This window comes from Populus alba, chromosome 18 (genome assembly GCF_005239225.2).
Source record: "Populus alba chromosome 18, ASM523922v2, whole genome shotgun sequence".
Classification (NCBI taxonomy): domain Eukaryota; kingdom Viridiplantae; phylum Streptophyta; class Magnoliopsida; order Malpighiales; family Salicaceae; genus Populus; species Populus alba.
Window position 1 is genome coordinate 3,748,738 of NC_133301.1, and position 21,733 is coordinate 3,770,470.

The 21,733-nt window shown below is 32.4% G+C and overlaps 2 protein-coding genes and 2 pseudogenes across 4 annotated transcripts in view; 3 read left to right on the plus strand and 1 right to left on the minus strand.

Annotated features, from left to right (window-relative positions):
• The window catches only part of LOC118053671 (VAN3-binding protein), a 99,123-nt gene that overhangs the window by 68,133 nt on the left and 9,257 nt on the right, over positions 1 to 21,733 (plus strand). The window lies entirely within an intron of this gene.
• Positions 1 to 21,733, minus strand: part of LOC118032810 (carotenoid 9,10(9',10')-cleavage dioxygenase 1-like) — a 56,209-nt pseudogene that overhangs the window by 7,855 nt on the left and 26,621 nt on the right.
• Positions 3,897 to 8,065, plus strand: LOC118032801 (probable glycosyltransferase At5g03795; annotated as a pseudogene).
• Positions 13,579 to 17,135, plus strand: LOC118032806 (uncharacterized). Its single transcript, XM_035037587.2, has 5 exons — positions 13,579 to 13,762; positions 13,876 to 13,946; positions 14,088 to 14,138; positions 15,585 to 15,830; positions 16,457 to 17,135. The coding sequence occupies exons 2-5, from the start codon at positions 13,933 to 13,935 to the stop codon at positions 16,575 to 16,577; spliced, it is 432 nt and encodes a 143-aa protein (XP_034893478.2). The 5' UTR covers positions 13,579 to 13,762; positions 13,876 to 13,932; the 3' UTR covers positions 16,578 to 17,135.

The window sequence follows — 21,733 nt, forward strand, 5'->3', positions numbered from 1 at the left end:
CACATAATAAAAGTTAACTGATGAAATAACAAGTACACAAAAATAGTTTAATTATAAAACCGATCAATTCTTGAAGAGTTAACTATAAAAAGCAAATAATCAACTATAGAAACACAACCACACACTTTTAGGCAAACAATGCATTAAGAAAGGGAAAGTCAGATTAAGGACACCTAGTTTGTTAATTTCTTGTTAAAATTTTCTATATGACAGTCTACTTTCATCAGACTTAGTCTTTCTGCTCATCGATTTACTCATGTTTATCAACAACTAGTTTGTCCCATTAATTCAAGAAATTACTCACACTTTTTCAACGTTGTAAACAAACAGAACACACAAATGAATATGAATAGAACCAAGCACACTTACTACAAGAATCAATTCCAGCCTTTATTAGTCTCGTTAACAAAGGGTATAAACAAGTCTATTTGTGTATGTACTATGCATAAGTGTTCTACTCTAACATTCTGCCCATAACATTGCATGCTACACCCATGTATACAACATATTTACAAGGGAAATAACATGGAAGATTACAACAAAATTGTCCCCCAAGACACAGACCATGTTTGGTTAGTTTTGCTTGTTGAAAACTCTCGATAACTGCCTTTAATTGCTGCTTCTTCCATAGCCTGCCACCCAGCAAGTTAGATGTCCCTTTTGCCAACTCCCATGCTGCCAGAATACGTGTTTGCATGCTTTGAATTGTTCATCGTCCAAGTCTCTAATCTCATTTGCCCATTGCACCAATACGTTAATGCTGTTGAATCGATAGACATACATTGCTACCAAATCTATCAACTCTCATGCGCGCTGCCCCTGCCAATGCATGTTACCATTCATATTAGTAGTGTTTGCATCAAGTCTTAAATTATTCATTGTCCAAACTTATCGTTAGCCTTTACTATCGATTTTATCGACGCTGCTAATCTCATCAATGTTGTCGAATTCTACACTATCCCATTTATATCATTCCAACATTGTTTCAACAAGTCTTTGACAATCCATCATCCAGACTTATCATCAGCGCCTGCTGTTAATTTTGTCGACGCTATCGATCTCATCAATGCTCTGATTTTGACATTGTCTTGTTGTGTCATCCCAATACTATTTTCGTTAGTTTACCCATGACTAATTTAACCCTATAACACGTAGCCTCTTTTGATACAAGAGCAAGAGACCTCAAGGGGTTGGTATGCTATTTTCTCTTTTTAACTAGCAAATTTTAAATTTGATGTCATGTCTTTATAAATAAAACTCTCATAAATTTTATCATATTGACATATATAATTATAATTGGACTGGAAAATATGAACTTAGTCTCATTGTAAGAAAGCTAGTTCAAAAATCTCTTGACCATATTATAACACTATTTAAATGGTGTGGGGGAAATCTAAATGGTGTGGGGGAATCACTGTTCCCCCACACCTAAATCACTGTGGATTACAACAGTAATCCACAGTGCTTTCCTTTTTTTTTTTTTTTGCATTTTGTCATTTTTTTTTTCAACTTTCCCTCTTTTTTTTTTTCGTTTTTTTTTCTCTTTTTTTTTTTCGAAATTGCTTTCCTTTTTTTTTTTCCAACTTTGCTTTCTTTTTTTTTCTTTTTTTCCATTTAATTTTCTTTTAAAATGTTTTCTTTATTGATTTTTACTTTTTAAATATTGAACTGGTTAAAAATTCTGCTTTGTAATTTTTTTCCCTTAAAATATTATGGATTGTTACGGTGTTTTTCAATTAGTTTTTCTATTTTATTTTTTTATTTTTTTCAAAATTATATTTGTTAATTTTTTTATATTGAGCTGATTAATAATTTAGTTTTGTAATTTTTTTTCTTTAAAACATTGTTGATTGCTACAGTGTTCTCTGCATGGTTTTCTTTGTTTTTGTTTTTGTTTTCTCCAAAATTATCTTTTTTTTATTTTATTTTTTTAATATTGAGCTGGTTAAAAATTATAGTTACAATATGTGAGGAAAGCACTATAACTTTCCTTGCAATTACTGTGGATTGCTACAGTGTTTTTTTCTCATGTAGTTTTTTTTCTGTTTTGTTATGTTTTTTTTCTAAAATTGTCTTTGTCAATTTTATTTTTTAAATATTAAGTTGTTTAATAATTGCAATTACAAATAAATACAAGTTTTTTCCTCACAAAAACACTATGGATTGATACAATTTTTCCTTACATGGTTTTTTTTTTCCAGTTTCTTTTGTGTTTTTCTTTTTTGTAATATTTTTTTAAATTATCTTCGTCGATTTTATTTTTTTTAATATCGAGTTGGTTAGAATTTAACTTTGTAATAAAGCTTTAATCATGTGGGGAAAGCACTGTAGATTTCCTCACAAAACATTGTTGAAAATTACTATTAAAAGTCATTATAAATAAATGTTAAATCATGTGGGGAAGCACTATAGCTTTCATTACAAAATATCGTGAATTGCTACAGTGTTTCCAACATGATTTTTTTCCTTTTTCTATGTTTTCTTTTAATATTTTTTTTTCTAAAATTATCTTTGTTGATTTAATATTTTTTTAATATTGAGCCGATTAAGAATTTAGCTTTATAATTTTTTTCTTTAAAACACTGTGAATTATTGCAGTGTTTTCCCATATGATTTTTTTTATTATTTTTTCCAAAATTATCTTTGTTTTATTTTTTAAAAAATATTAAGTTGGTTAAGAATTATAATTACAATAAAGTTAAATCATATAGGGAAAGCGTTATAGTTTTTCTTACAAAACAATAAGGATTGCTACAAGTATTTATCTAAATGGTTTTTTTTATTTTATTTTATTGGGAAAGCACCGTAGTTTTTCCTCATAAAACATTATCAATTGCTACAATGTTTTTTCTTATAGGTTTTTTTTCTTCCAAAATTATCTTTTGTTGGTTTTTTTAAATATTAAGTTGTAGAAAATTTAGCTTTGTAATTTTTTTTCTTTTTATTAACAGAAAAGCTAAATCATGTGGCGAAATCAATGTATCTTTCCTCCCAAAACATTATGGATTGCTACAAATCATTTTGTCCAGTCTCTAAATTTTGATCACCAACACAACTTTTTTTCCCGTCATGAAATATTAGCTCCATCATATCTTTAGTTTCTATTACTTATCTAGCGTTGATTCACAATTATAACACTATTAAATATATTTATTTTATAAGCCCGCGGCAGCGCGTGGGCATACATCTCGTTATTACTTGAAATGGTGTTTTGGGAGAAGCAGTTGAGACCTACTTCTCATGTTTTGCAAAGCAGGTGAGTTATATAATTCACCTGGGTATTGTTCACTCCAGGTGAACAATGTCCATGTGAATTATGCATTGTTCACGTGTATTATTTTTTTTTTTTTTTTAAGGATGTTAATTTTTTTAATTTTTTTTTTAAGAAAAACACTAGCTTAGAGTGAATTAAATTCCCTCGTATTTTTTTAAATAACAAAAAAGCAGCATTTAAATTCAATATATGGAACTCAAAAAACTTACATATTTGGATTATTTTTATTGAAAATGGAAGGATCAATATACGCTATCACTTTTTTCAAATATCTTTTCTTTGTTAGAAATGATTTCTTACAAGTAATCAAAAAATAAGAGTCCATTTTCTTAATTACTAAACAATCTTCTCAGCTTCATTTTCTTTTTGACTCTTTATTCTTTGACTTTTTAATATTTTAATCTCAATACATCAAATTAATATGAGTGATTATGCGTCTTTAATTAATTTTAACTGGCTAATATTAAAAATAAATTTTAAAAAATATTATTATAATATATTTTTTTTAAAAAAAACACTTTAAAAAAAAAATATAACTACATCTTTATAAAAAAAAAGAAAAAAAGAAGAAAACAAAGCCTTGATGGCTATTGAAACATCCCCATCCTAAAAAAAACAAAAATTCTGACATAATCCACTGATTTGCTGAAACGTCCCCACACACGTAAACCTGTAGCGTGCCGAAACGCGCGTGGAGTACTGCAAAAGCTGAAATAACAAATGAATCTTTCGTTCTGGCAAAGATGCGACTATTCTAAAGAAGTTGAGGAAGGCGAAGAAGCAGGGTGAGTTAACACACAAATGAAATAACTTCACTTTCTCTTTCTATTCTTAATCTATTTTAATTAGCGGTCGTTAAGTTTCACTAATCTAACCTTATTATTACTGTTTGGTGGCTAAACACGAAAAGAATATTAATTAAAAGGACTATAAGAACTTGGGATCTGGTTCGTTGTTTTAACAACTGGCGCTAGTGACCCTTCGACAAAAGGGCACTCCTCCTTTCCTTTACTGCGTTTTCTTTCCCTTTTTATGTAGAGAGCTAGCATGTATTACTGAAAAAAGCGACCACACCTCTGCCCCTGTCTCTGGTAATCTTCTGGGACTTTGATTTGTTTCTTTTGGCTGTTATGGTAGAAATTTTTATGTGGGGTATGTATGAATATGGTGTCGGCTGCTTCTTGTTGGCAAAGAAAAAGATTTCTGTGGTCGTGATTGGCGATTAAATTGATTTCCTTTTAGTATGTTGCATGTTGGTTTTGGCAATTATGATGTTTCATTCGGGAATTCTTCTTTCTTTCTTAGTGGGATCCGTGTGAAATTAGAGAGTGTTGGTTCATACTTGTTTGGAAAGTAAGTAATCAGTTAATCGTTAGTGTATGATTTTATCTCTGTTTCTTTATTGAAGGATTTTGTTTTTTCTTCTTTTTTCCTGCAAGTGGGAATTCCTTCTTTTTGTATATTTTATAACTTCTTGTTTTGTTTGTCTCTACAGCCTTTGTCTTTTTGTAAAAATGCCTTCAATCTTTTTAATTCTGTTGTTTTCTCAAGAACATTCATTGCGTTGAATGTAAGACTATACAGTTTTTTATTTTTATTTTTCATTAATGTTTTTAATTTTTGAGTCTCCGCTCAATGTTGATAAACCTGTACTGTGAACTGCTTGCTGCTTCAGTGTATAGATCGAAGAATTTATTCCAATTGATCTGCTTTTTTCATTGTACAATAACATAGTTGAACTATCTTTCAATTTCTTTGTTAACAATGCAGCTGCATTTCAATCACGTTTTCTACAATAGATTTGATTACTGGTTGTATTTAATAAGAGTTAGTGCTTTGGGTATAAGTTCATCTATGTTCATGAAATGTACTTCATCTTTATTTAAGTGAAGGATTGGAAACGATGTGCAGGGATGATATTGAGTATTGAAAGTCAGCTAGCGTGTTTAATCAAGTTGTTTTCCGATGGGCCAAGAATTTCGATATCCCTGTACAATAGAAATTGGGAAATTGCTATGGTTTATAGGTGTGATAGTAGCTGTGGGTGTTAACATTCACATTTTGAATTGCCGTATGGAAACATTAATATCATCTTGTCTTCTGCTCGGAAAGGATCAAGGAGCAGGAAATAGTAGCTTTTTACCTCATGGTGCCTCGCCAACACATGAAATGCTTAGCAATGTGACTCAATCAAATGGTTTGAACTACACTGCTGGTGGTCAAGAGACTGGTGATAATCATGGAACTGAAACCCAGCAAATGTAAATAATGGTGTTTGTATCAAGAAGGAAGCAGAGGTATGAATGAGTCTTCTCTGGTGGACAGCCGGGGAGAGGAGTCTTCACTGGATGAGTTGGTAGATACAAATACAAATTCCACACTCCATGTAAATAATGATGTTGGATCAGAAGGAATCAAAGGCTTGAACAAGTCCTTAGGAATAGACAACCATGGAAGGGAATCTTCACCTGAGCAGTTGCTAGATCAAAATGAAAATTCCACACTGGAACTCAACCGTTCTGGTAATGGATCTTCTTCAATAGAAACTGACAGAAGCCTTTCTCGAGAAAACATCACTTCCACATCAGAAAATATAGGAACCTCACAAGCTGGAATTACACCCCATTTGCCCCAGCATTACCACCAGTGGATTCCCATCTAATATAGCAATCCCAAGGAATGCAGAGCCTAGAACTTTGGCTCCTGTTTGTTCCTGTTGAGTCGAATACATCTAAGATGGATAAAGATGCATCAGCATGGTTTAGAAATGCTGGGGAAAGCAGGGGAACAGTTGAATAATTCTACTTCATTGCAGAATAATACTTCTTGTCCACTTCTGTTCATGAGGTGGAAGAAAGAACCTCATACGCCTTCCCCAGCAGTGATTTCAATATCTGAGATGAACCAATTTTGCAGCTTCAAAGTTGGTCTTCTCCTATTTCAAGAGTATGTATAAAACTCTGCTCTGATATTATGTAAGGGATTAAATTTTTTGAGATAGTTACATTAACTTTTCTCTTCTTGCTGCCAATTTGTTTGTAGAGACCACGATGGCCTTCAGCAGTAGACCAAGAGCTGCTAAATGCAAAATCACAGATTCAGAAGGCACCTCTTTGTGGAAGAGTGATTCCATGCTTTATGCTCCTCTTTATCGAATATCTCCATGTTCAAAAAGTAAGCTCATTAAATTGAAAGCTCCCTTCTGCTTTAAGTGCGCATGCACACATAATTTGTTCTATTCTTAAAGATACACACTTTTCATTTAGCAGTTTGCCCATGAACATAGCAATTAGAGTAGCTCAAGCAAAAACATTCAAGCGAAGAGAGATTAGATAGTAAAATTTTGCAACGTTTATTGCAGGAGCTATGAATTAATGGAGGACATCCTGAAAGTATATATCTAACAAGGAAGGAGAAAGGCTATATTACATCAGCCCCCGCTCAAGGGTATATATATGCTTCTGAGGGATGGTTCATGAAACTGCTAGAGGCTAACAAAAAATTTGTTACAAAAGACCCCAAAAAATCCCACCTGTTTTAACTTACCTTTCAGTTCTCGGAACTTGGAGGTAAATTTGTATGTTTCCTAATTCACACAGTCATAAGAACTCATACAATATTTGAAAGAACTACTTGGATATGATCTGGCAAAAATATCCTTTTTGGGAACAGAACTCGAGGTGCTGATCACTTTCTTGTTGCTTGTCATGAACTGGGTAGGCTCTTCAAGCTTCCTTTAGATTTACAATTTTCCATTTGAATGAATTCTTGAAGCTTTTTCGAGTCATGCAGCATTTAAAGTAATGCCATCTCCTTTTATGTAATATCTAGTAATCTTTTTTGGTTTCTTAAAGTATTTTCTTGTATGAAAACTATTTGTTGCATGTCATGGTTCACATAGATTATTGGGTGATGATCCAGTACAATTTTTTTTCCTTGGACTTTTTTCCTATTACTTCTTTGAGTTTACGATATTGAAGTGTATTTTTGTCCTAAAGGCTGGATGTGTAAGTTTGAATATCCGCACGCAGTCAACTGGAATGATTTTTCAGTTTTTAGGACATCCTAATTACATAATTTGTTTGCCTAATAACCATGTTTTTTCTCAGGCGCATCTGAAACAAGACAACATATGGCCAATTGCATTAGGGCCCTCTGCAATTCTGATGCTATAAAGGTGGTTTTGTTTTTGGCAAAGATGCAGCTCTGCCATTAAAGAGACGACCGTGAGAACACCTCAGAACCTTCTAAGAGATCTTGGAGGCAAACCTGCTTCAAGAGATCAATCTTGGCTTTCTTTGCCAGGTAGCATGCATGGCTATCTACGGCCAATTCTGTTACAGCACTGGGGAAATAAAGATCCTGATATAAAAGTATTTGGTAAATTGCCTAAGGTCAAGGGCCGAGGCAAATGAACTACCCACAGTACATGAAGAGCAGCAAGTACTGTATCTGTGCAAAAGGTTTCGAAGTCAATAGTCCACGCAGTTGTAGAGGCCATTTTCTATGAAATGTGTTCCCGTGATCATATCTGACAATTTCGTGCCTCCATTTTTTGAGGTTTTGACTGGGAATCCTTTGGCTGTTTTTGTTCTGGAGAAGGACATTCCGAACTTGAAGAATATACTTCCTTTCAATACCGGAGAAACAAATATCGTGAGATGCAGATGAGGGTCAAAAAGGTACAACAGCATTTTCTTTGGCATGCTAGAACCTGTGAAATACGATATATTTCATATGATTCTCCACTCTGTCTGGTACAACAGAGTTTTTCCAAGTGCACCAAGATAACCAAAAAAAAATAATTGCTGATATAGATGTTCATTTCAATGGAGGCGGCCTGAAAGAACCCCCTTGTGGGGAAGTGAAAACACAGAACAGGTTACATGGACAGGTGGAAATAGATGAATTCTGATCTTACATTTGTATTTTTCTGTAGATAGATTTTGGCAAAATAAAGTTACTATGCTGTATATGCCTCTCCTTTCTTGTTGTAAAAGGTTCTTCATATTCACTCACTTGAACATGTATCTGATCTTGTTGAAATTTACGGATGATATCACAATCTGAGTCTTCGGCCTCAGTGTGCTGTGTTCCACTTTTGAAAACTTTTATTTCTAGCAATGCCTGTCTAAAACATGAAAAAGGAAAGGATATTTATTTTCCTGTTATTATCAGTAAATGAAATTCCCTCAGTGGCAGCATAATAATAATAATAATAATAATAATAATAAACCCTATTAAAGCTAACACAGATGTAAATAAACTAGGAAATGATATTTATAATTAACTCGTCACATGTAAATGGTTAATGACGGTAGCAATAGCAATTAGTTTTGCATGATTAAGTGATAAATCATACTTCAAACTTGAAAGTAACTTGTAATCACCATGTGCATTATAGATAACATTATTATTAATTATGGACAAGCATTGGTTAAATTCATCCGTTTTTGGCCTTATCGGTATATTCATTCATAAAAAATATTTCAAACATCTCCCATATTATATTATATATAAAGCTAAATAATGTGATGTTTTTTATTATACACAACTGTTTATCCTTTCATATTTTATTGTAAATTATAATAATGTAATATTTGCAAATTTTCAAACTTGATTTTAATACAATTGAGCTCAAATTAGAGCCTAATTGATTTTTTTTTTTTGTGGGTGAGGGTTTAAAAAACAGAGGACTAAAGTGGCAAAACAAGGGTAATATAGGTGGTGCATTCAAATTTATTTGTGAAGTACATTTTTGTACCCTTGTATGTTTTTGCTATAAGGTGACCGATTTTCTGAATTTTTTTTAAAATTTTATTTTGATACAAAACTTCATTTTCATTATTTTTCTGCTCTCAGTGGGTGAGATGAAAGAGAGAAAATGGTCGAAATTCGGTCCAGAGAGAAGAAAAATATCATTTCTTCAATTCTGGCCACCAAAACATTAGCCTTTTGTTTTTAAATGGTTTCCATTTGATGAGAAGAGTTTGACTTGGATGTTTTTTTTTTTTTAACCTTGAAAATGCATAAAAAAACCCAGATAGGAGATCACGAAGAAATTGGTTTCCAGGTTGATTTTGAAAAGAAATTGGTTTTATTTTGAAGGTTAAGGATAGGTTTAAAAAGGTTATTAGGGTGTTTTCTAGGTGCTTTAGGTTGAAAAATATGTTTCCTTTTATAAGTTTGAGATATTTGACATTCATTTGTTCGGATATTCTTTTTAGAATAAAACTTGTGAGTAGGTTTATAAAGACACCTATTATGACACACTTCAAAGTTTTTGAAGCAAATTCTTTGGTATATCAAAGATACTATTGATTTTGACTTATTCTATGGTTATTCTAATAGCTTTGAACTTGTGGGTTGTAGTGATAGTGATTGAGCTATAGATACAGATAGAAAAAGCACTACAAGTTTTATTTTCTATATGAGACACAAACATTCATAAAGAGTTCAAAGAAGCAATCTATAGTTAATTTGTCAACATAGAAAGCTGAATATATAGCTACTAAATTATGTATTTTTCATTTCATACGGCTAAGGAGATTATTGAATGAATTATGAATGCCATAAGAGAAGTCTACTAAAATAATTATGAAATAACTCATCAGCCATTACATTAACAAAGAATCCAGTATTTCATGATAGAAGTAAGCATATTAACACAAGATTTCATTACTTGTGAGATTGCAATGCAAACAAGAAAGTTGAAGTCAAAATAATAAATACACAAGACTAAATCGTAAATATATTTATTGTGATTTTTTTTAAATCAAAATGAGAGATGTGTTGGGAGTTATGAAGTAATCAAGTTTAAGGAGGGGTGTTAAAAGCAAACCAGATTTTGATGATGAAAAATCAGAAATGATCGACTAGTTTAGTTGATAGAATACAATTCATGTTTTAAATGAGAATTTCCTTACATTAGTTTAATTCCTTGATTATCTAGAACTTTATGCCTAAAAAAAGCTTGTAATTCAACATTATTAATAAGTACAAAAGAGAAAGAATAACTAAGAGAGCTTAAAGAGAAACACTTAATAAAAGTATACCTTCCTTTTAATCTTCTTTTTATTCTTGAGTTCTTGACCTTGCATTGTTGTGTTGATCTTATACCACACCTGCTTTACTTCCAACACTACATTCAACACATGAAGAGAAGTAAGTTGTGCATTTGTCTAAGAGGTCATGAAGTAAATAGCCCCACAAATCATAGAAGCTATATTCTATGAGTGTGTTCATTATTAGAAATTTAGCAAATATAAACATAAACACCGATGGAAAACTTGCTGATGATCTATGGGGTTTTGACCGTTGGATGCTTGTAATTTGTTCTGAGCACTTAAACTTCCAAGTTCGAGGTGATGTTAGAACCAACGAATATATATATATATATATATATATATGACGGGTTACTAATGGACCACTTCCATCAATATATTCCAGAGAGTTGGAAAAGAATTACTGTAAATGCCATTGCTATTGTTAACTTTTTGACGGAATTATAGATGGTATTTTGTTAGTAATATGTTATATTTACCAACAGATAAATAAAAACACCAACGGAATTGCATACGGTATTCCGTCGGTTATATGACAAACTTCCCGAGGGAAATACCGATGGAATGAAGCAGGTAAGTTTTTTTTGGCATGCTTTATTTATTTGTAAATTCATTGGTAAATTTATTTTTGATGGACTCACCAGTATAACAAAAATTACTGATGAGAGTTTTTTCAACGAACTATTTTTGTATGTGAGCTTGTCAGTAAAATACCCATCAATGTACTATGATTGTAAATCCCGATAGAAATTTCTATCAGTAAAACCGTTAAATCTAATAATGATTTTAGTTATAATATGTAACAACTTTGTGCCTCCAATTTTCGAGGTTTTAGATTGGGAATCCATTGCTGTAATTGTCTTAGAGAAGGATATACCAAATTTGAAGAATATACTCCTTTCAATATGAGAGGAGAAGTACATAGAGATGCATGCTAATTGAATGAAGAACGTACAACACATTTTTTTTGGTATTTTAAAGTGTGTTTAGAAGAATGGTAGTTATTTTTTTTTCAAAGTATTTTTTACTTTAAAATATATTAAAATAATATTTTTTATTTTATTTTTGACATTAATACATCAAAATGATCTAAAAACATAAAAAAAATATTAATTTGAAGTAAAGAAAATAAAATTTTTTCAATATTTTTCAAGAACATTTTCGAAACACGGTGCAACGCACTAGCATGATGTATTTCATATGATTCTTCACTCAGTTTGGTACAATAGATATATTGGAATAAGACCTGCTCAAGTTTTTTTTAGTCAATCCAGAATTCATCCATAGGCAGCGATTGTTTCCGCTCATTACTCTAGGCTTGAGGTGATTAAAGCATCTAGTTTCCGGATCCTAAAATCTCTATTTCTGCACACGATACTTGCTGCTTCCATGCCTTATCCCTCCTCTGATTGGAACAGTGTTGCCCATCTCTTTCCACAGACGCAAATTTGTAGTCCAGCAACATCATCAAGGACAGTTACAGCCAGTTTTCACTCATATTAATACCTAAGCTTGGAGAAATTAATTAAAAGGTGAAGAAAGACATGTTGAAGCTTGTTTGCATCCGATTTTAAGCTGGTGAATTTGTTCCTTGACATCTCTTACAGCTTTCCAGAATAATCATGGTTGAATGCATGTTAGCAGTGGCAAAGAAACACTTGCTTTTTGTTTACCTACAATAATAAACAAAATAAAATACATGCTTTTTTCTTGCATATTTTACAGGTCTCACGAAAAACAATGAATGCTTGCAGACACGCCATGATAAAAAAAGAAAGAAAATAAATTTATAGGTTTAAATGCTGACCAAAAATCATCCAAAATGAAAAATCTTGGCAGCATTTGCATTTGAAGAGTATGAGCTAGAGTTTTTTAGTTATAAAAAAGCTATAATTATATTTTCAACTCATTTTCTTATATTAATTGATTTTAATTTATTCTTGACGGCTAGCTCATAAAGCTAATGATTTTCAAAATTTCATTTTGCTGGGTAGAAATTGAATCACAGTGCATGAAAACTCAATTCACATATGCCTTGAAGAAAAATTAAATAAATAAACCTTGAAAAGAATTTGTAATTTCTTTTTTTAATTTGTAATTCTTGAATAGAATTAGAACCTACGGTTGAAAGTAAGGAAGCACGTGTTGTAACTGTACTGACGTGAAAATCAGTGTAAGAAAGATTCTTACCTCTAACATCATTAAAACTCTAAAGCAAACACTCTTGCAATAAATCTGTGAGCTCTCCATCTGGTAACCGTCGGATCACATCTTTCTTCCCATTATGACACGTTTTGACAACATTCCAAATTACCGTTCACTCTTACAATGACATCACCCGTACCATAACCTTACCAAAAAACCGGCGACTTTTCCAAATGACTATTTTTAACCTTCACAAGCATCCCTTAATCTCATCCACGTCATAATCAACAGGGACAAATGCATAAATTCGGTTTATTTTATCTACAGAACAACCTTAAAGAAAAAAAGAAAAAAAAACAGTTTCATAAAAAGGCAATAAACGGCAAACTTCACACGTTTTTCTTTATCTACCTAATTTTGTCATTTAATTTGTTTTTTTTTATGGTAATTCTGAGTTTCAAAGGTTCTTGATTGTTAAGATCGAAATCAAAGACCAAAAAAAGGATAAAGAAGAAGTAGTGATTAATTGACAGATAGATAGAAATGGCAACAGAAAGCAAGCAAAGCGTGGTGAAAGTGAAGCCAAGCAGTAGTAATTTTGATGGTTCCAAAGGAAAGATTGAATCTTCGATGAAAGCTAAGAAAATTGTGAGCTCAAACAAACAACAACAACAATCTGTTGTTGATTCAAAGGATAAATCTATCTCAGTTGTAAACTAAAAACTGAGGTAATTAAGCTACCCCATCTCTCGAATTTTTTTTTTATTTTAATCTTTTATTGTGTGTTTATTGAGATTTTCATTTCTGCTATGTTTGTTATCATAAAGTGGCTATTTTTATTATTGGTTTTCACAATTTGGTGAGCTTTTGGATCTGGGTTTTCGTTGGTTTACTTTTTATGTAATGGAATGTGGAATGTGCGTTTTGAGGTTCTTAAGGATGTTTCAGTTAATTGAATGATATGGGTTTATTGCTTGATCTGGTTAGTTGATTGTGTAGAAACTGAAATGGATTGAATTTATGTGAATATGGTGTCTTCTGTGTTGGTTTTTTTTTTTTTTTTTATTAATCTGCAGTGATTTGGTTAATTTTTTGGGATATTAGTTTTTCCTGGGTTCTTGATCATCTTTTGTTCTGTTTACTATTTTGTTTGAATCCCAAGGTAAAATCAAAATCAGCACCGAGTTCGTCAAAAACTACGACGACAACCACTACCACTAGAGTGAGACAGAAGAAAGTATACTCCTTGCCAGGCCAGAGATATGATCCTCCTGAAGAGGTTTGGCTTTGAAATTTTATAATTTTGAGCTGTTGGTTTGGATAATCTGATTATAATTTTTTATGTGGAAAGTGTCTTTAATTCTTATGTTTGCTGCCGATTTCTTTCGACAGAGAGAACCACTTAGGATATTCTACGAGTCTTTGTCTAAACAGATTCCAACTAGTGAAATGGCAGAATTTTGGTGAGTTTCCTCATCAACCACTTGATTCTAAATGAATTTCTTAAAATCCCTTTGCTGTTCTAATTTTGTGCTTGCCCGAAGTTGGAGTGAGGCCTGAGCTTGACCCTGGTGCTCATTGCGATCTTTTGTTGTATTGCTCAGTTTCATTGGGATTTTTAACCATCCTCGTTCTGGTTCCTCTATTCACCTTAAGTAAGCAGTTCTTGTCCTTGGTTAAAGTGTTCATACGACCTTGGTTGTTCAGTTAATTTGTTTCATAGCCTTTGTTGGGATTACGCAACATTTAGTTGGCATGCATATTAGCACATAGGAATCCCTTTTAATGATAACATTAACCTTTACAAGGATTAAATTTTTTTACGTTTGGTTCTCGGGAATTCTGTGGCCCTGTGTCCCTTTTTTCTTTGTTACCATTGTACAATATAGAAGCTCTGAACTCTTAGCCATCCATAGGAATACACATGTCAGAAGACTTGGAACATTTTAGGCTTGGAGTTGGGGCTGGATATTATATCCAAATCTGACTGGTTTTACTTCGAATCCTTTAGCAAACCTAGTATGCAATGGAGCCTGATTAAATGCACTCTCGTGCTGTAATGCAAGTTCATTATTGTTGGAATTAAATCGATCCTTGTGTCCTCAGGATTTATTCTCCTAGCAGAGTTGGTTTTCCTACTTGACATTGGAGTACTTGTTAGTAATCCTCGTTAAAATTGGTTTCCTAGTAAATGTTGCACTTGTTATTGGTTGGTTAGAGCTTCTGTAACTATAGGGCCTTGGTCTTGTTTCAGGTTTGTCTAGTGATTAAGACAACACTATTTCCCTGTGCGGTTTAAAAATACTTGTGTGGATGAGCTGAGTTACAGGTTAGGTTTTAAACAAATAAATGTGTGTGCACTGTTAGTGTAAGGTCTCGAATCAATAAAAGGAGTAACTGTGTCTAGGTATTTTGATTTCCTACAATAATCTTCATAACTTAGACTCCCAGCTAATTAAAGGCTGGTGATGTCCTTCAAAGAAAGCATTTCTACGTCAATACAGTTAATAAATGTGTGCAATAAAGTGTTTAGATGCATTAGAAGCCTACATTGCTATACTGGATTGTAATACCTCGCTGGAAGTTCTGCACCTATGAGCTTGTAATCCCCTCTTCGAATGGAAGTCTGCTGGAAATAAACTGAAATATGTCGAAAAAGACTGGTAACCTAAATGCTAAAAGGTGAATTACCTAGGCCTGCTTCTTTCAATATTTCAACTGTACACGGTGAGTAAAGCATTTGAACCTTCTTTCTTTCCTTGTGGTAACTCCTGTTAAGGGAATAGTTAGTTTCTTAGACTTCTGGTAATGTCATCCTCTCTCGTATCGACTTTGTCTGTCTTACTCCATGAGTATTTTACTTTCCTTTGTGATGATTTCTTGGACTTCGTTTTTTTGAGGAAAAACACGACCAAGAAAAGATGTCAGTACCTTTAAAGAAAATCTAGACGTGGGGTAGCAAAGCATCTTACACATACAAAGAACACAATTATGCTAAAATGATCTTCCTTTCCACCTCGGCTGGATATCTTGCGTTAGATATCCAACTAATAAATTCGGCTGTAATTCGTTTGAGAGGCGTGACAAAATTCAGTCTGCAGGATGATGGAACATGGCTTACTATCCCCGGAGAGAGCCAAAAAGGCACATGAGAAGAAACAGAGAAAGCAAAAAATGCAACGATTTGGAACTCCCATTAAATCTACCAAACCATCCACTAGTAAACCTGAGAGCTCTCAAAAGCAGCAACAGTCATCAAAGAATGGAGACCCTAAAGCCAAGAGGAAAATCAGCAATGACAGTGACGACGACGACGACTTTATTTTAAGTTCGAAAAGAAGGAAAGGGTGAGAAATAAAATTTCCATTTGTATGTGCAACAAGTTTCTAGAAATAATTTCATTTAAATTTCTTTGCATTAAACTTCAGAAAGGCAAGATTTCCAGACAACTGATACAATGCGACATTCTTTAAATTTTTGAACTTCTGGAAACAGAGTGTAGATAAATTTTCCAATTCTTGTTCATTCCTTGTTTTTCCATTTTAACTCGATGATGCCAATAACTTCTTATGAAAATATGTTCTCGGAAATTTGGAAGAGGAAACATTTAATTATGCTTAAAATTTGGAGTGGTTTACATTTAATTGTTTGCAGTCTTATTTTTTCTTGGAAAGAAATATCACTTCACAAGACAGATTGCTAGCTAAATCCTACCGAGCTTTCCCAATTCATAATTGTTAACCTGATCTTGCTCTTCCTCTGGCTGGGCTATGAAATTAGTCTTTGATCTAGCATTGAGGGGCTAATGTGCAGACCTAAAGTTCTACATCACTACTCTCTCCTTCCAGATTGAGCTGCTAAGTATTCATCCACAGACCATGTATAGAAACTAATGGTAGAGCATGGGGATTTTTTCCTCAGCATTTACAGCACAGAGTTCTCTCTTTTTCTAACAATGTGGTAGTCATAACAGATGCAAATCCAACTCACTTCAATGCCCGTGTACGGGCAATACATGTGACAGACAAGCGGTGAATAAGCATGATTCAGACTGTTTTTCCATATCAGGCCACAATACATTTTGGATCAGATGAATCTAAAGTTTCAGTGGTCAATAAAGACTCTGGAAACTGGTACTGTTTGATTATCTGATCTCCGATGGAAAGAATCTTTTGTGGATTTGGTGAAAGAATGGTCTGTATTGTGTCCTGTTTTAAAATTTGCCACTGCGTTGCATCAGGTAAAACAGGTTTTGAGTGCATGAGAGAGTGAGCCATTCTGATTGTTACTGAATGTGCAGGGGATAGTTCCTGATTCCAGTAAACAATCATGAGTAATCTTACATGATTGTATCATTTCTTCCACAAAATGGGAATTCTGATTCTTTCACATTAAGCTAAAAATTTAATACTTATAAGATGGTTTGAAATTGTGATTGCTCATGGCCGTGTTTGAATCAAGTAGTGTTATTTTCATGTCAACTCATTAGCAGCATTCAAGATGAAAATCATAGTTATCTTACTTCATGAAGTCTTACAAAACTGGAAAAAACGGTAGGAGAGCACTTCAAAACTCAAACCAGAAGAGATTGTCTCTCTTTCCCTTTCTTCTTATTAACTGCTAATTTCTCGATTTTCTGATGCATCAATTCTGCTTTCCAGAATGTGCTCCACCAGCCTCATCAGTTCCTTCCTTTCCCTTGCACACATGAACACAATATTTCTTGAAAAAAATAGATTCCTACAATCAATCACCACCCCATATATAATACAACCAGCTTACACAATCATTTAGTTTTAGACCGATCTTTATTCTGGAGATGAGATCACTCGCTATACCCTCTTAAAACAAAGAAAAAGTACGGTACCTCTATTCCTTGATAGAGTTCAGGATCAGGGCATTCCGTTCTTCCCGGTGTTTTTTGGATTTTTTTTTTTAATTAGCATAGTTATGTAAAAAAAATTGCAAGATAACAACATTTTAATTTTTTTTTTGGGTGAAGTAATAGATTTTTTATATTATTGTATTTAAAAAACATGATTTTTTACTTGATATCGTTTTTCTCAAACATGATAGATACTTGTGCCGCTTAAAAAAAATTATATTTAATAAATTTCATGCTTCCCACAACGAGTTAAAGTGAAATTGGAACACAAACAGACTCAAAACTCCCCTTCCTCTCTCTTGAATTGTGTTTAAGGAGATCACAAGAAATTTTATAGAACAGGTGGCTCCATTAAAATATCTTGACTTCCTATGCATGTTTTTTTTTTTTTTTAATTCATATGAGGTGTTCTAATTAGCTTTGCACATATCTCAATTAATCTTTACGAGTCCTGAAGCTAACAACCAGATAAACTTCTGGTGGTTATTAATATTATCAACTATAAAACTCGAACCTGAGACTATAAAGAAACAAATACTTTAATTTTAAATTTTTATAACTGGACCACCTAGTATTAAATGGTTTATACACATGCTAGTTGATACAACAAGTCGCAGCATTAAAAAAGCTTTCATAACAAGCTTTGATAAAAAATTTTGAGTACAAATTAAATAAAAGGTAGCAGCTTCCACCAAACTCCATTCAAATAGAAGATGTGACAATTCATAAAATGTTCAAACTGTAACATTAATTAAAAATATATTTCTCAACCACATCATCAATTAATTATTTAATTATTACAATTTTAAAATACAATATTTAATATATATCATTATTTTAAATCGTTACAAGTAAAAATACATTATTTTATTTCATCAATTTTTTTGCTACCATGTTAATTCATTTATTTTTTTTAATTTTATATACGAATTTATCCGTATTTTTTTGTTTTTTTTTGTCAAATAGCCAATCTGTTATTCGGCTGGCGGTACTTGCGAAGTTTGTTAAGAGTTCCGTAGCACTCTTTTGGGATGAGGAAATGCTTATACAGTGGCTGAAGTACAAATCAATCTTACTCACAGCGCAATCATATAATGAGGCCAAAATTTACAGCCATAGCTAGCTAGCTAGCATGACAGAAAAAAGAGTAAAACTTTTACTACCCGTGCATCTTTCTCAGGGTTCTGGATAAACCCCGGTGACTTTATGATAGATAGATTTTGCTAGATTTTTTTATTTACTTTTACAGCACCAGCTTTGTATGCCCCATGGAATTGGGTGGTAATTTTGGTAACTTGTACACAATAAAACAATATTTAAAAAAAAAAAAACAATAATCAATTACAAGGTGACGCTTCAAGAAACAAGAAAGAAAACGCCATTTCACTTACAATTTTTTTTTTTTTAATGTTTTATGATGGATTAGAGAGTGACTGAACTGGAGCTAGCTAACGTGTGGCTCATCTAAAAAAAAAAAAAAACAAGTCCCTTATAAAATAGCAAATCAACCAATGCTCAAGTTAGTAAATGTAAGAAAAGAAGTGTATGTGAGATAAAAAAGAGATAATAGAAAGTAGAGATCAAGGGAGATAATGTAATAATCTGCAAAACAAGGAGAGTAAATGTATGTATTGTTAGGTTTTTTAAAATGCATACATGTATCGGAAACGATAAATTTATAATTTTCTAGAAGTTCCAGGATCTCATTATATAGATTTAGGGTTGTTTAGGGTTTTTACGAAGATTATTTAAAAATCAAATGTTCTTTTTTTTATTGTACTTTGAATAATTGCTTCAAGGCTGAGTTATTGTAAATCACAAGTCGTCCAAGTGTCTGACCTCTAACGGTAATCCACACAAACCACGAGAAAAAATTTGTTAAACCTTTTTAAAAGAGAGTGATTGTTATATTTTTGAGTTTTAGCTTTTTTTGTTTTTAAGTGTTTTTGTATTGTACTATTGTACTATTATCTAATGTACATAAAATAAGAGATCACATATGTCTGTGAAACTAATATATGGGTTCTTATCAAATGACTTGGAACTAATGTGACCTACATACCTTAGTTTATGAGTGCAACTTTTTTTTTTTTTTTTTTCATATAAGAAAGAATATAATATACATTGTTCTCAACATATTTAATTAATATCCAGTTTTAATAGAACATTGACATAAAAAGAAATATAATATGCTTTGGTATCAACAACTCTAATTAATATATAGTTTCAATAGAACTGTTATAACCCAATTTTGACCCATTGGCTTTTGATTTACTTTTATGGGGGTAATGTAAAATTAAAAGATCAAAGATTTTTTTCGATGAAAAGTATAATTTGTTAGCTTGCATAGAAACTAAGGACTAAAATGTGCTTTTGCCATTCTATCCTTATCTTCAAGATAATCCTTATCTTTAAGATGCTTTCAAATTCGATTCTTAATCAATTTCAAACTTCAAAAAAGAGAATGAGTTTTATTGAGACTTTATTTCTTGCAAGCGATAAGACTCTTGCACTATATACAAATTTCAGTGTATGCAGAAAAAGGGATCGAGAGAAAGAAGAGGGAGAGGGAGACCTAGGTGAGCCAAACAAAAGCTAAAGAAAATTTAATTACATAGGTACTGTGGAAAAGAAGAAAATCAAGAAAGCTTCGTTCTCATTTAAAGAGAGCAACAAAGAATACAAAAGAAAAAAAATGTTGCCCTGCACCGCTTGGTTCTTATTCGAAGGTTCTGCAAACTAGGTAAGCTTTCATTCTCCTTGTTTTGGCATTTTAATTACATAGGGGCTATAGCAAACGTGTGTGAATAGCTCACGCACACTTATTCTTTGGACCAGCCAGGTCACTAGCTTGGGCTAGTGACCAGGCTAGTGTGGCTGGGTCCAACCCAGCCCCCCCCAAAAGAAAAAAAAATAGTGGGTCGGGTGTGTTTATTAAAGGTGTGTTTGGGAAAACATACCCTTATGTCTTCACCATAATTTGTATACTCACTCTAGTTAATATTTAGCCTAACAAGCCCCTTTTTGATATCAGAAAGTTCCAAAATATTTGGGGATCTTCGTTTGTTTTTATTTGTGGGCCCCTTGAATTTGATTTTTTTTTGCGCTTTGTATTTTGTTTTTAGCTATGTGCTCAATCTATAGACTATTACTGTTAAATGCAAATATGTCGTACAATGCCTTTTTTTATTTCCATCTAAAAAGGGAAAATAATAATAAAGGATAAACAAGGAAAAATGGCATAGAAAATTTCTTCTTCAAATTCATTTTTTTTGCGAAATTATTCACTAACGCTAGAGTCAGGAGTATCATATTTTTTGGATTTGCTCGATATTTACCAACGCTAAAGCTGGAAATATTTATAGGAATTGTTCACTGATGCTAGAGTCAATGAACATGAAAAGAAGAATAAAAAAAGAAAAAAATAAATAAATTCTTAGCAATTTTAGACAAAACCAGTAATGAAGCATGCCTCAGGTAGCACGCTTAAGGGGTGATAACATCTTACCTTTGTCGTAACCAGTCTCATACCATAGAATCTCTATTGACCAGTTAGGATTCCTAGTGACTATAATACTAGGCGGCGACTCCTTGAACTAGACATTTTTCCCTAAAAGAACAAGATGCCAGATATCTGTTTTTTTTTTTTTTCCAATCAAGATTATTTTTTTATAGGTCGTCGCGATATCCGGGTGTGACAAGAACATTGACATAAAGGAAGGAATATAATATGCTCTGGTATCAAAAACTCTAATTAATGTTCAATCTTAATAGAATACTGACCGTGAATGTTTAAGAACAATGCTTTGATTCAATACGAATCTCATAATTTTAACAACTATATAATTTCATATGCAAAAATATTTCTTCCACGAACTTTATCTTTACTCTAGATTCATTAATCAAATATAATGAAGATTAAAAATAAATAAAGCCTTTATTAATAATAAATATGTTTTACATGAATAAAATTAGTGCTATATATAACCAACTGATTCGCTATAAAGATATATTCACTAAACACCTCTCACTCACACTAAAAGCAATCACTCAATGTTTCCAATACCATATCCCTCTATATTATGATCATGCTTCTGTTGACAAAGTGCCTTAGTGAGAGGATCTGCAAGATTTGTTTTAGCTAGTACTTGCTCTATGTTTATATATTTCCTATATATGATTTATGTAATCAAATAGAATCATTTAAGTGCATGTTTGGATCTTTGATGAGACCTTGGTTTCTTTTTTTGTACAATGACTCCATTGTTATCACAATACAGAGCTATTGGATCAACAATGCTAGGAACTACATCTAGTTTAATTATGAACTTTTTAATCTAAACAACATCTTTTATCACTTTAGAT

Bases quoted from the DNA above. Each gene is read 5' to 3' on its own strand.
- LOC118032806 (XM_035037587.2), top strand. The intron at 14,139-15,584 runs GTAAGCAGTTCT...TTCAGTCTGCAG, and splicing joins GGTTCCTCTATTCACCTTAA to GATGATGGAACATGGCTTAC. The intron at 15,831-16,456 runs GTGAGAAATAAA...TAGTCATAACAG, and splicing joins AGTTCGAAAAGAAGGAAAGG to ATGCAAATCCAACTCACTTC.